Raw genomic sequence first — 12,623 nt, 5'->3', positions numbered from 1 at the left:
AAACAAAGGAAATTAATTATGATTAGATGCTGGAAAAAATATTTTTTGCGGGGCAGGTAGGCTCAGACATTGGAATAGAATGCCCAAAGCTGGGCTTAACATCTCTGAAAATGAGCAAAACTCAGTTGAATCTGACCTTGGTCTAACTTTAAAGTCGTCACTTCCTGGAGTGTGAGGATAGGCCAGATGACCTCCAGAGGGTCCCTTACAACCTAAATTATGCTATGATTTAGATTTTCTCTGCCCTCCAACCCCGTTTGGCCCCTGGGAAAAAAAAATGTTTGGGAACAAATGTTTGGTAAAAACCCAACATGAAATCTAAAATGCAGAATTTTGAGAGTAAGGACACAAAAACACTGAACACTTGCAGAGCATGTTTATCACAAAGATGATGGATGACACTCAGCAGGTAACTGTGATTGTGATATGGAATCTGTTTTTTTAAAAATTGTGTTTAAATGGAGGTTGTTGACAGTGTGTCACCAGTAATTAGGCAACTTTTTTTCATACATTGTTGATTTGTGCAGTACTAGCTGCTTTCCTTCTCAGTTTGCTTGGGACATTAAGTAATTTGCATAGGGGTAAGCCAGAAAACTTGAAGCAGAAGCTAGGAAATGTGGCTCCTGCTGTACAATGTTCTCAATGGCAAAGTCCTCATGAAGTAGCATTTGCAATGTACTGTGTTACCTCTTTGCTCTGGTAAAACCATCAAGGCTGTATTCCTTACTTATAAACTGTTGTTGTTTTATAGTGTCTGTTTGCACATTCCCTGCGGAAATTCTCCATGAGAGACTGGGGTATTGAACAGAAATGGATGTCCATCCTCCTTCCCCTCCTGCTACTTTACAATGGTAATTGTATCCTGGAATTTTTAGAAAAGATACTTTAAAGAAAAAAATTAAAAAGAGAATGAAAGAGAGAGAAGGCAGAGTGGAATTTGGCCTTGAACATATAAGCAGCTGTTTATAGGGCTTCAGAAAACTAATTGAAAAAAACCAAACCAACAAACAACAAAACCGAAAACAACAACCAACCAAAAATCCCCCAGTCAACCAGTAAAGGTTGAGGGCTGCCTTGGCTGCAGCGACCATGAGATGGTGGAGTTCAGGATCTCATGTGGCAGGAACAGAATAGCAAGCAGAATCGCAACCCTGGACTTAAGTAGGGCCAACTTGCAAAGCCTTTTTGAGGCCTTTTCGAGCAATTGCTAGGGGAAATCCTGTGGGCAAGGATACTTGAAGGTAAAGGGCCCCAAGATAATTGGTTAGCATTCAGGAGTCCCTGCTTCTACCAAGCTCAAGATCAGAGCATCCCAAAATGTAGGAAGTCAAGGAGGGGAGCCAGAAGACCTGCTTGTTTAAATAGGGAACTGCTGGGCAAGCTCAACTGGAAGAGGAGAGTTTACAGATCATGGAAGGAGGGGCTGGCCACTTGGGAAGAATATAAGACTGTTGTCAGAGGGTGTAGGGAGGCAAGTAGGAAAGCTAAGGCCTCCTTAGAATTAAACCTGGTGAGAGGAGTCAAGGACAACAGAAAGAGCTTCTTCAAATACATGTCAGATAAAACTAACACTAGAGGCAATGTAGGCCCACTGATGAACAAGGTGGGTGCCCTGGTGACAGAAGATACAGAGAAGGCAGAGTTACTGAATGCCTTCTTTGTCTCTGTCTACTCTGCCGGAGGCTGTCCTGTGGAGCCTCGTACCACTGAGGCCCCAGAGAAAGGCAGGACAATGGATGAGTCTACCTTGTTTGATGAGGACTGGGTTAGGGAGCAATTAAGCAATCTGGACATCTATAAATCCATAGGTCCGGATGGGATGCACCCGTGGGTGCTGAGGGAGCTGGCTGAAGTCATTGGTGGACCACTCTCCATCATCTTTGCCAAGTCTTGGGAAATGGGAGAGGTGCCTGAGGGATGGAGAAAAGCAAATGTCACTCCAGACTTCAAAAAGGGCAAGAAAGAGGACCCGGGTAACTATAGACTGGTCAGTCTCACCTCCATCCTTGGAAAGGTGATGGAACTACTTATCCTTGGTGCCATCTCAAGGCATATCAAGGATAAGAGGGTCATTAGGGACAGTCAACATGGCTTCACCAAGGGGAAGTCATGCTTAACCAACCTCATGGACTTTTATGAGGAATAACCAGGTGGATGGATGATGGCAGAGCAGTGGATGTGGTCTATCTTCATTTCAGTAAAGCATTTGACACAGTCTCCCACAGCATCCTCACAGCTAAACTGAGAAAGTGTGGTCTGGATGAGCAGGTAGTGAGGTGGACTGCGAACTGGCTAAAAGAAAGAAGCCAGAAAGTTGTGGTTGATGAGGCAGAGTCTAGTTGGAGGCCTGTATCTAGTGGAGTCCCTCAAGGGTCGGTACTGGGACCAGTACTATTCAGTATATTCATCAGTGAATTGGACAAGGGAATAGAGTGCACTGTCAGCAAGTTTGCTGATGACACCAAGCTGGGAGGAGTGGCTGACATGCCAGCGAGACTAGACAGGCTGGAGAGTTGGATGGGGAAAAATTTAATGAAATGTAACAAGGGCAAGTGTAGAGTCTTACATCTGGGCAGGAACAACCCCAGGTTCCAGTATAGGTTGGGAAATTACATATTAGAGAGCAGTGTAGGGGAAAGGGACCTGGGGATCCTGGTGGACAGCAGGATGACCATGAGCCAGCACTGTGCCCTTGTGGCCAGGAAAGCCAATGGCATCCTGGGGTGTATTAGAAGGGGGGTGGTTAGTAGGTCAAGGTTCTCCTTCTCCTCTAGTCTGCCCTGGTGAGACCACACATGGAATATTGTGTCCAGTTCTGGTTCCCTCAGTTCAAGAAGGACAGGGAACTGCTGGAGAGAGTCCAGTGTAGGGCAACAAAGATGATGGAGTGGAGCATCTCCCTTATGGGGAAAGGCTGAGGGAGCTGCGTCTCTTTAGCTTGGAGAAGAGGAGACTGAGGGGTGACCTCATTAATGTTTATAAATATATAAAGGGTGAGTGTCACGAGGACAGAGCCAGGCTCTTCTCGGTGACAACCAATGATAAGACAAGTGGCAATGGGTACAAACTGGGACACAGGAGCTTCCACTTAAATATGAGAATAAACTTCTTCTCAGTGAGGGTAACAGAACACTGGAACAGGCTGCCCAGGAGGGTTGTGGAGTCTCCTTCTCTGGAGACATTCAAAACCCGCCTGGATGCCTTCCTGTTTAACCTCATCTAGGTGTTCCTGCTCCAGCAGGGGGATTGGACTAGATGATCTTTTGAGGTCCCTTCCTAACACTCTGTGATTCTGTGAACCAAACAAAAAACCCCACAACCCTTTTCAAGTGTATCGAATTCAAGGGTATAATGAGTAGGTGGATTTCATTCTTTTCAGCCACATGAATGTCAACTCTATTTGTTGATTGGAAGAGGTGTCTGCAACCCCATACTGAACCCTTCATATAGTGACATGTAAATGCAATTTCTTTGTTTGTCTGCTAAGTCTTACTTCTTCATTTTTCAGATACTCGTGCTTTAGTTAAAAATGGAGGCTACTTTTAGTCTAGTAAACCACATCAAATTCTAGCACTCTTTAGCAGTACCAAAATAATATCTGCCTTTCAGTCAGCCTATGATATTTTTTTAGGTCATCACCAAGAACAGTGGTTTAGTAGAAGGTCTAATAAAACCTGAAATCTTCTAGAAATGTTGGCAACCATTTCAGATTGTTTGTACAGCACAAAGGATTGTTGCTGGAGACACCATTTTATTTGTCAGTTACTTTAAGATAAAGCAAACTTCAATTTCATTTACTGGTGTAATTTGGAAAATCTATGTTTTTTTGTTCTTCTGAAGACACATTCTGCTTTACTTTTTTTTATGAAAAAGACTGTGCTTTTCCATTCTGCTGAATTTTTTTTTATTCTTATTTTGTTACAGATCCGTTTTTCCCCCTTTCTTTTCTGGTGAACAGCTGGTTTCCTGGAATGCTGGATGATCTATTCCAGTCACTGTTTCTGTGTGCACTGTTGTTGTTCTGGCTTTGTGTCTACCATGGTATAAGAGTACAGGTAAGGGTGCAGCATTATCTACTAACTGAGAAGACAGTACTTGTTTTTTCAGTTCTCTCAAAAGGTGACAGAAATGAAACCAAAGTTTTTTAAAAGACACATTTATTTCATTCTTAATGTGCAATGTGACACATGAAGCTTTTGTGTAAAAACAGTTTGTGAAGTAGATTATCTAAATGAGATAGATGGGACAGTCCACTCTAAACTATTGCAAGATATTCAGAATTATGGAGGGTTTTGTTGTTGTATATGGTGGTTGATTGTTTTTTTAAACCACTGCATAAGATAAATATGAATTCTGGAGCAGTATTCTGTATTTGCAGTGTCAGTGAAATATGTGGGACATTATAAACGGCATGCTCCAAATTTACTGCATCTAATTAACACAAATTATGATACAATTTTATATCTTCTGTAATCAGCTGTGCAAGTTAAAAATGCAGAAGGCGAGTCTCTTAATCTAGTTCATGATGAATGAAACAAAGATGATAGTTATTTTATTCTGTCAAGAATGAATGAAATCTCAAATGTGGGTTCTCTCCTTCACCAGACTGTTGTTTTCTCAACAGGGCGAAAGGAAGTGCTTAACTTTCTATCTGCCCAAATTCTTTATTGTTGGACTATTGTGGCTGGCCTCTGTTACACTGGGAATATGGCAAACGTAAGTAATTTAAAATTTAGTGCAAAATAACAAGCTGAGAGTGTTCAAGATGAGAAGATTGTAATTAGTGGTACCTGTTTCTTAATGCTCTGATTATGGTATAGGAATGGAGTTCAAATTCTTACATCTTTCTGTTTTGCAAACTGTGACTGATTAGAAAACAGAATTCCCCATGGCTGATCTAGTAATACATAATTCTATAAATTGGATTGAGATCTAGAAATCGCTACTTTGTCAATCTGTTGTGGCACTATTCCCCACCCAGAAAACTCTCAGTTCTGGTACATTTGTAGTTTCTAAACCACTTTAGTCTCGAGTGTTTACCTCTGATTTTACTTCTCAGAAGGAAGATACCTTCTACCCTTCTCCGTGCTGTTGTACATTGCTGAAAGCAGCGCAGTTGCAGCAAACGCTCATGCTAATGCCCTATCAGCAGAATTGCTATGAGGAAAGGGCTTATATACCGCAGTTATTTCTTAAGCATCATTCTTACCACCAAGGATAAAAGTTAAACACTAAATCCTGAAGGCTTGTAGGAATTTACAAGATTATATGTTTTCTAAAAAATAAGTGTGGAGATCAGACATGCTTACAACTGAAATCCTCCAAATTCCTTCAAGGCTGAGTTTGGGAAGAACGATGATGTTATGTACTATAAATTGTCATGATTCTATTGGAATCAATGGTATTGCACCAAGTTATAGAGCCAAAACCTTTAGTTATAAACTCTGTCCAGTAACTTTGAACTTTTTCTTTGTTAGCGGGTTTCTCTGTCAGTGTGGCTTTTTGACCTTGCCTTGTGTACTGGTGTAAGTGCCACTTTTTCATTTTGAATCTTTTCTAGTGTTAATGAAGTGCATGATCCTACATATCAATACAGGGTTGATACAGGTAATTTCCAGGTAAGTCAGAAATGTTTTCTTGCTATTAAATTGTCAGGTGAAGTTAGGCAATAAAAGGAAGTGGTATTTGTTGTTCTATTAAAAATCTATAACACAAATTAGAAAACAATGATAGCTGGTCAGAGGGTCTTGCTCTGACTAAGGTACTTGTAGTTTTGCTTTAGATCGTGCATAGGCCATACTGAGCTTCATTCCAATGAGAAAAGTAAATTATCTTGCAAATCTGGAGACAACACCACAAATTTAATCACGGGCTCATGACTGTTGGGATTGAAATAAAGTTTTTTTAAACCTCTTATTAAGTTAGTTTTGTACATCTTTACTCCTGCCAAATCCTCTGTCCCAGTAAATTTCAGACTCTCTTGTTGTAAAGGAAGATCTGATTTGTAGGGGTCCTTGTATTGTTCTAAGGAGCTGTGTTTTTAGAAAATAATTGATATTCATTTCCCTGTGAACTCAGTGAACGAAATGATTACTTCTGTTAAACATCCATTCTTTACATTCCCCAAAAATCTACCATGATGTATAGCCATCCTTGTTTTGTATTTCCTTTCATAAGCCTACTTTCCGTGAATAAATTGACCATTCTATGTTGTGCTTTGGGAAATAATGATTTCTATTGAGGGAAGAAGAAATAAACCAAATCTTGTTAAATAATAAAAACTTACACTTCTCTTACAGGGAATGAAAATCTTCTTCCTTGTGGTGGCAACCACATATATTCTCTACCTTTTGTTCCTGATAGTGAGGGCATGCTCGGAACTTCGTAACATGCCTTATGTTGGTAAGGAATATTTCTTTTGATCCTTCCCCAACCGGGCTTGCTTCTCCTAGATGTAGCTGTAAATTCACTAATAACAACTCTTCTCAATTTTTTTCAGATCTCAGGTTAAAATTCTTGACTGCATTAACCTTTGTAGTGCTTGTCATTAGGTAAGGCTTTTCAAAGTACATTTCTCAGTACTGTAACTTTTATAACCTTTTTTTCAGGGCTTTGAATACATTTTGTTTATAATAGTAAAATTGTCAATAAAACTGAGGAATGTCTTTTGATATATTGTTACGGCAAGCATTTCTTAAGTTTTTAACCCTTCTGGAGGCTTTTAGAGCTAACTTTATGTTATTTCTGTTACCTGAGTAATACACTGCAAGACTTAGAGGCTCACTTAGCAGAGATGTTTTCTGTACTGCTGGGTGGCCTACAGTGCACCATTCACCTCTTTTGGTGCTTTGTAAGCTTCGCTTAGTCAAAGCAGAAGTTTAGAATTAGTTTTTTAGATTATTGTTAATATCTGTCTCCCCTACTCCAAGCAGTTATTTCAAATTACTGTTGACTCTTGGATTGTCTGTAGTAGATGAAATCTGAGGGAAACAGACCATGATGAGTTTTTATTTCTGCTTTACTGAGCTGACTGCTGACTTTCAGTCACAAAAGAATTATTCTTAATTTAGAACTAAGAAAGCAAATGTGTCTTAAAATAAATGGTGAGCATGTTAACCGAATTATTTTCTCATACACCCTTCTATCAAGCTACCATTTTAATTTTGTGGTTTAAAGAGCCAGTATACCTATATGGTTTATCTTTTTTTTCCCCACAGCATTGTTATTCTCTACTTACGCTTTGGAGCACAAGTTCTACAGGACAACTTCGTAGCTGAGCTGTCAACTCATTACCAGAATTATATCCTTGTGTGGTGATACTGCTCAAGTAGGAATGTTAATCTGTTTTCATGCAGAAGGTATTTGAAAATCATGTACCTAAGGACTGAAACATTTGACTTACAGGTGGGCTTTTGAACTTCAGTCCATTTTGATTGAGGTTTCATGTCAGCATTTTGTAATGGCTCTTTGTGAGCTGAGACAGTTTCAGTCTAATTTGTTTACATCACATAAATCACAACTTCAACTGATGCTCTTCAGAAGGAATGAAGGCCTAGATATGTATGCATTCAAGTAATTTTAACAAGTTATTGTGACAGATTTGGTTGTATTTGCTGCATGAATTCGGTCTGTTGTATACCTATCAGTTGGCATGGGGTGTACCCAAATAATTGAGAAATTAGTAGTTTACAAGTGACTGAAAATGTGTTTCTGTATTGGTCCAAGTCTACATATGGAAGAGGTCATAGCAGAGAATTTCAGTGATTTGAGAGAGACTATTTCTGATGTCTGTTGGCAACAGGATTACAAACTGTATTTCTGGACCTGAGCCATGAGATCCTAATTCATTCTGCTTTCTGAAAGTGCCTGTGTGACTGCAACTGCTCAGATTACTGATAAACTTAAATATGTGTTGGGAGTTAGTAGAAAACTGTATGCAAAACCTTTAGTATTTTCCCAAAGTGATGACAAGAAGCCACATTCAGAGTTCTATCTACAGATAGTCCTTTCTCCTTCCTTCTCAATTGCTGTGCCAAGGAAGAATGTTTCTTTATAAGTAAAACAACAACAATATAAAAAGCTCACCTGAAGACCTACCACTTACTTGGCTTTCTTTTGCCATAGAAGGCAGAACTATTCAATTTACTGTGCGCTCCACCACTCAAGAGTAGACCTCATCTCAGCAAATGTTACTTGTGTTAAAGCTTTGTCTTCAGTGGGAGCTTTACCTTGAAATAGCTTGAGTACATTAGTTGTCATTGCATTTAAAACACACAGTTTGGTTTAGCCATTTATGATCTCAAACTTCAGTGAGGTAAACATACTTTCCATTGAAACTGCTTATGTATGGTTTGGGTCTTGTTTCCAAAGTTAGTATGTATGGAGCTATATCGAGCAATATCCTTGACACTTAATACCAGCAGAATTCTTATCATTTTATGGTTTATTGAACTTTTATCTCTACACATTAGCCTTCGTGTATTCCCCTTCAAAGAATGCACTATATGGTAAGTGTAAGCAGTTGTCTGGCAAACTGTATGACAAGACCTGGCATATTAACAGATACTGTGTAATATCTTTGTATTTTGTTTTTCTTGTTACTGTTTTAGTTTGCTCTGAGTTAACATAAGCAGAAGCTGCACTGCTCCTGAGCAAATTAGTATTGGAAATATAAAGGAACAGATAAAATGCATACAAATGATTAGCTAGACTTGAATTCTTATGCACTTAGATCAAGCTTGTTGTCAATATGATATTTGCATATAATGCACTAAGTTTTGCACTGACTCACAGGCAATCCTTAAGGAGCAACAATACTTCATTTGTTCTAACAAAGGTTAACATTGGCATGCTGACAGACTGGACTCTGAAATAGGTAACGTGCTATTGGAAAAGTGGGAGTGAAGCAGATCTCTAACATGGGAGGAACTTCAGGGAACTTGCTATGAGGAGAGGGCTGCACAGGAGCCTGGAAAGATCATCTGCTCCAGCCTTTCATGGGAAAGGGAGCCTACATGACATTATGTGGCACCCTGTCCAATCACATCTTGCATGCTGAGAAATATGCAGGGGGAAGGCACTAAATAGTGGAGCTGGTCCTTTCTGTGAACTTTTTAGAGTTGAGATGGATGGGACTGTTACAGAAGAATGCTATTTTTCCATTAAGAAAGACAAGAGAAATGTCTGAGTGAGGATAAAGTTAGCAACTTGCTGTTCTTTTGCAAGAAGTATTAATTTATAGAAGGGAGAAATTAAGAGACTGCCAGGAAAAAGATTTTATGGCGATTTGCTGGATTGTATTTTACTTGCATATAATTATGAACTACAGCTAAGCAGCAGAGAATACACAAGAAATGAAGGCCTTAAAACAAGGTAGAGGAATTGTCATAAATAGCCAATGGAAAGTATTTGTTTCCTTTCATCTCACCATAAAGGTACAAGTCCTTCCTTCATTTATCACAGGATTGAAAAATAACTGGCTAATCATTGACTTGTATACAAAGGATTACAACTTTGGTCTACTATGTTTGTAGCTTAGAAATAACCAAGACATTAACGAAGCCTGTGCTTTTGAATAATGATTAAGAATAATAAAGACTGACCTAATTACTTGTATGTGCAGGCTGAAATAATATGACATAGGAAACTGCATAAGGGAGGAAATTATTTTATACAACATAGAGAATATCTGTCTGAAAACAAGATGAGATAGTTATGTCATCTCTTTAGCTTTTAAGAATAAATACCATGATATGGCTGAAGGGCAAAGAATTTAAAGGAGGTAATTCCTGTTTGGATATAGTTTTGTTGAATTGTAGTCGTGGCTGCCTTGGAAGTTGTTGAGTCTGTTGCTACAGTGTTGGGTTGGAAGTACAACCACTTTTCTGTATTTAATGTACTAAATTAGCCATTGTTTGTATTTTCCAGAATCACAGCTGAAAGACAATCCTGCTTTTTCTATGCTGAATGATTCAGATGATGATGTGATTTATGGGTAAGATTATAAAACATGTATGGAGAGTTACATTTTGTGTGTTGTTTTTGTAATGTTCTTTTCCATAGTCATTAAATAAGTGAAGGATTTCTAAGTTGTTAGTGAAAGTATTCTGCCTAAAGAACAGAAACATAGCCTTATTCTGAAGCAGAAATGCAATAAGAATGCACGTTTTTGTTTTTCCTTTCTTTGGTTTCTAAAAGTGATTGCCATGGCATTGATACAAACAGGTAAGAAAGTATCAGGATGCTGGTAGGTCACAGAGTGCATGCAGCAAGAGCTGTGAAGGGAAAGGACTTCCTTTTAAACTGGGAATGATTGCAGGAGTCAGGTGGAGTTGGTAAAGAGACAGTTCATATGTAAATGCTTCAGAGAAGGAGAATAACTCTAAGTGTCCATCACTTGCTGACATAAGAATAAACAAACTCAGTATCTGCCCTTGATGGTTTCACCTCTTACGAAAGACACTGAAGCGGCTGGAATAGTGAGGATGGGGCTAATACCGCAGTAACCTGAGCAAGTTTGTGCTAGATACGCTATATGTATTATCTGAGATGGCTTGCCTTTGTTTTGGTAGATGTGTAGTGGTAGTACCAGCTTGCTTCTGTGCCGTTGCTTGAGAAAAGTGGCTTGTAGTTAGTGGAATAACTTTTATTATGCATCACCCCCTGGCGAGATGTCATATATGTTGCTCGTATCTCCAACAAGGAAGGCAAACACATACCAGTTTCTCACCCAAATAGCAATTTGATGCCTCAGTTTAGTTTAGAAGTTTCCTGTTTATTTTGGACCTTCCTATCAGAAGTTTTACCAAGTATCTGTTTCACAGGAGTGACTATGAAGAAATGCCACTTCAGAACGGCCAAGCTATTAGAGCCAAGTATAAAGAGGAATCAGACAGTGATTGATCACTTTTTATGTAGACAGACTTGTTCCACTGGAATTAAACCAATTTCAAAGTTTTCCTAGATGGATAACTTCCTTGGCTTCCTTACAGTCTGCTGTCACCTGAACACCGACTCCCAGGAAGGACATCCTGTATCTGTTTACAAAGTTAAAACTGAAAAAAAGAATGCTTGAAAAGGTTGTGGTGAAAACTTAAGAAACCCAGATTTTTATGTCTTATAAAATTCCTGATAGCGGGATGTCTGTGGACTAAAATCTTTAGGTCTGTTTCAATTTAGAAGTGTCACTGATTATGTGCTGATTTTAAAATTGCTTCCTTGCTGCTTTTTTTTTTTTGTTTGAGAATTATGCACAGCATACTGTCATTCCCCTGTTGCATTTGTGTTCGCTTTTTTGTATGTTGCCCACTGCTGTACGAAGTGCCTCATTTCTCTTTCAATTTTCTACCGTGGTCTTTTGAGCTGGAGGCTGGAAATGAAGTGTTTTACGCTTTTCATAAGCTGTCCAGTCTTCATTTGAAGAAGTGACATAGAAGTAAGACAATTTTTATAATTCATTTAAATGAGCTTACCAGATTTGTGAGAGATATGTGCAAATAGTCAAGTTCTAGTAAGCCAAAATAGCCTTGGTGTTGCAAAATTATTTGTTGAATATGTTTCATAACATGCTTTACTGCCACAATAGAAGTGTGTGTTTTGCTTTTTTTTTTTTTTTTAAAAACAGCCCTTTCAAATGGAAATATTTAGGCAGCAAGAAGTCTCAGAAGGAAGCCAGTACTCTTCTTTCTGGGTTTTTTGTATGCTGGAGGAGATTGTTACACTTACAGGGAATACAGTATGAAAGTTTCATAGAGAATTACAATTTCAAATTTCCAAAGTTTTCATTTTAGGGGGCTTTTTCTACATCAGAATTTTTCCTTAAGTTGTATTAATAGATAGTTGATCTACACCCTAGAATGTAGGGTTGTAGTTGTGGTTGCTGATGTATTGAACGTGCATGAGAGGTAGCTTTTGAGCATGTCCTGTGCATAGTTCAACTCCTTTGTCATACAACACTCACCACATGTACTGATTGAAACTTTTACTAGCACATTTTGTCATTACCTGTATTCCAGTCTGTGCTGGAACAAAGTTATATGGGAATTCAATATTCCTGGTACAATGCTGCTGCCTCTCTATTTAAAAGTTGATTTTCTCCTACACCATTGTTCAGTTCTTTATGTAAGTGGATACTGTTTGTTTCCAACTATTTTTGTTTTCAGGTACTTCACCTGTCTGCAAGTATCTTTTTTTTTCATGGATTCGTAACTGTGATTTACTCTTGTAAAATTTTTCTGCCCTGCTGCTGTAGGAGACTCTCAAAAGCACTGTTAATATATTAGACAGGAAATGGTGCTGGCGTATGCTAGGGAACTGTGCTCATCTTTGAAGTGCTTAAAGCAGGAGAGTGCAATGAAGTCCTATTAGATACTGAATGGTATTGGAGAAAAAGATTTGTTCTGCTTTGGTGCAAAAACTGTTCTAGACCATTTCCATTACAATAACCTCCTGGTAGCTGTTGAAGAGCATGAAGGGGAGACTTCACAGGGTAGCAGCTTGCTCGGAGGGGACCGAAGGAACTGCTTCATGTGGTTGCATCCTGGCTATCACAGAGCAGTTCAGATTAAATCAGTGCTCTGCTGAAGACAAGTGTGGTAAGATACTGTGTGTGAGAGAGAAAACTT

The 12,623-nt window shown here is 38.9% G+C and overlaps 1 protein-coding gene across 1 annotated transcript in view; it reads left to right on the top strand.

Annotated features, from left to right (window-relative positions):
- The window catches only part of TMEM181 (transmembrane protein 181), a gene marked incomplete at its 5' end in the record, with an annotated part of 35,605 nt that extends 23,359 nt beyond the window's left edge, over positions 1-12,246 (top strand). The window contains 11 exon segments of the mRNA XM_080342275.1: positions 752-851; positions 3,925-4,055; positions 4,625-4,716; positions 5,561-5,618; positions 6,300-6,402; positions 6,500-6,551; positions 7,218-7,299; positions 7,302-7,307; positions 8,426-8,507; positions 9,928-9,994; positions 10,824-12,246. Coding sequence (XP_080198401.1) covers positions 752-851; positions 3,925-4,055; positions 4,625-4,716; positions 5,561-5,618; positions 6,300-6,402; positions 6,500-6,551; positions 7,218-7,299; positions 7,302-7,307; positions 8,426-8,507; positions 9,928-9,994; positions 10,824-10,902 — 852 coding nt within the window. The 3' untranslated portion in view covers positions 10,903-12,246.
- Positions 12,247-12,623: the final 377 nt, after the last annotated feature.

Source organism: Nesoenas mayeri (assembly GCF_963082525.1).
Source record: "Nesoenas mayeri genome assembly, chromosome: 3".
In the NCBI taxonomy this organism is placed as follows: Eukaryota; Metazoa; Chordata; class Aves; order Columbiformes; family Columbidae; genus Nesoenas; species Nesoenas mayeri.
This window is presented reverse-complemented; position numbering and strand designations above follow the sequence as displayed.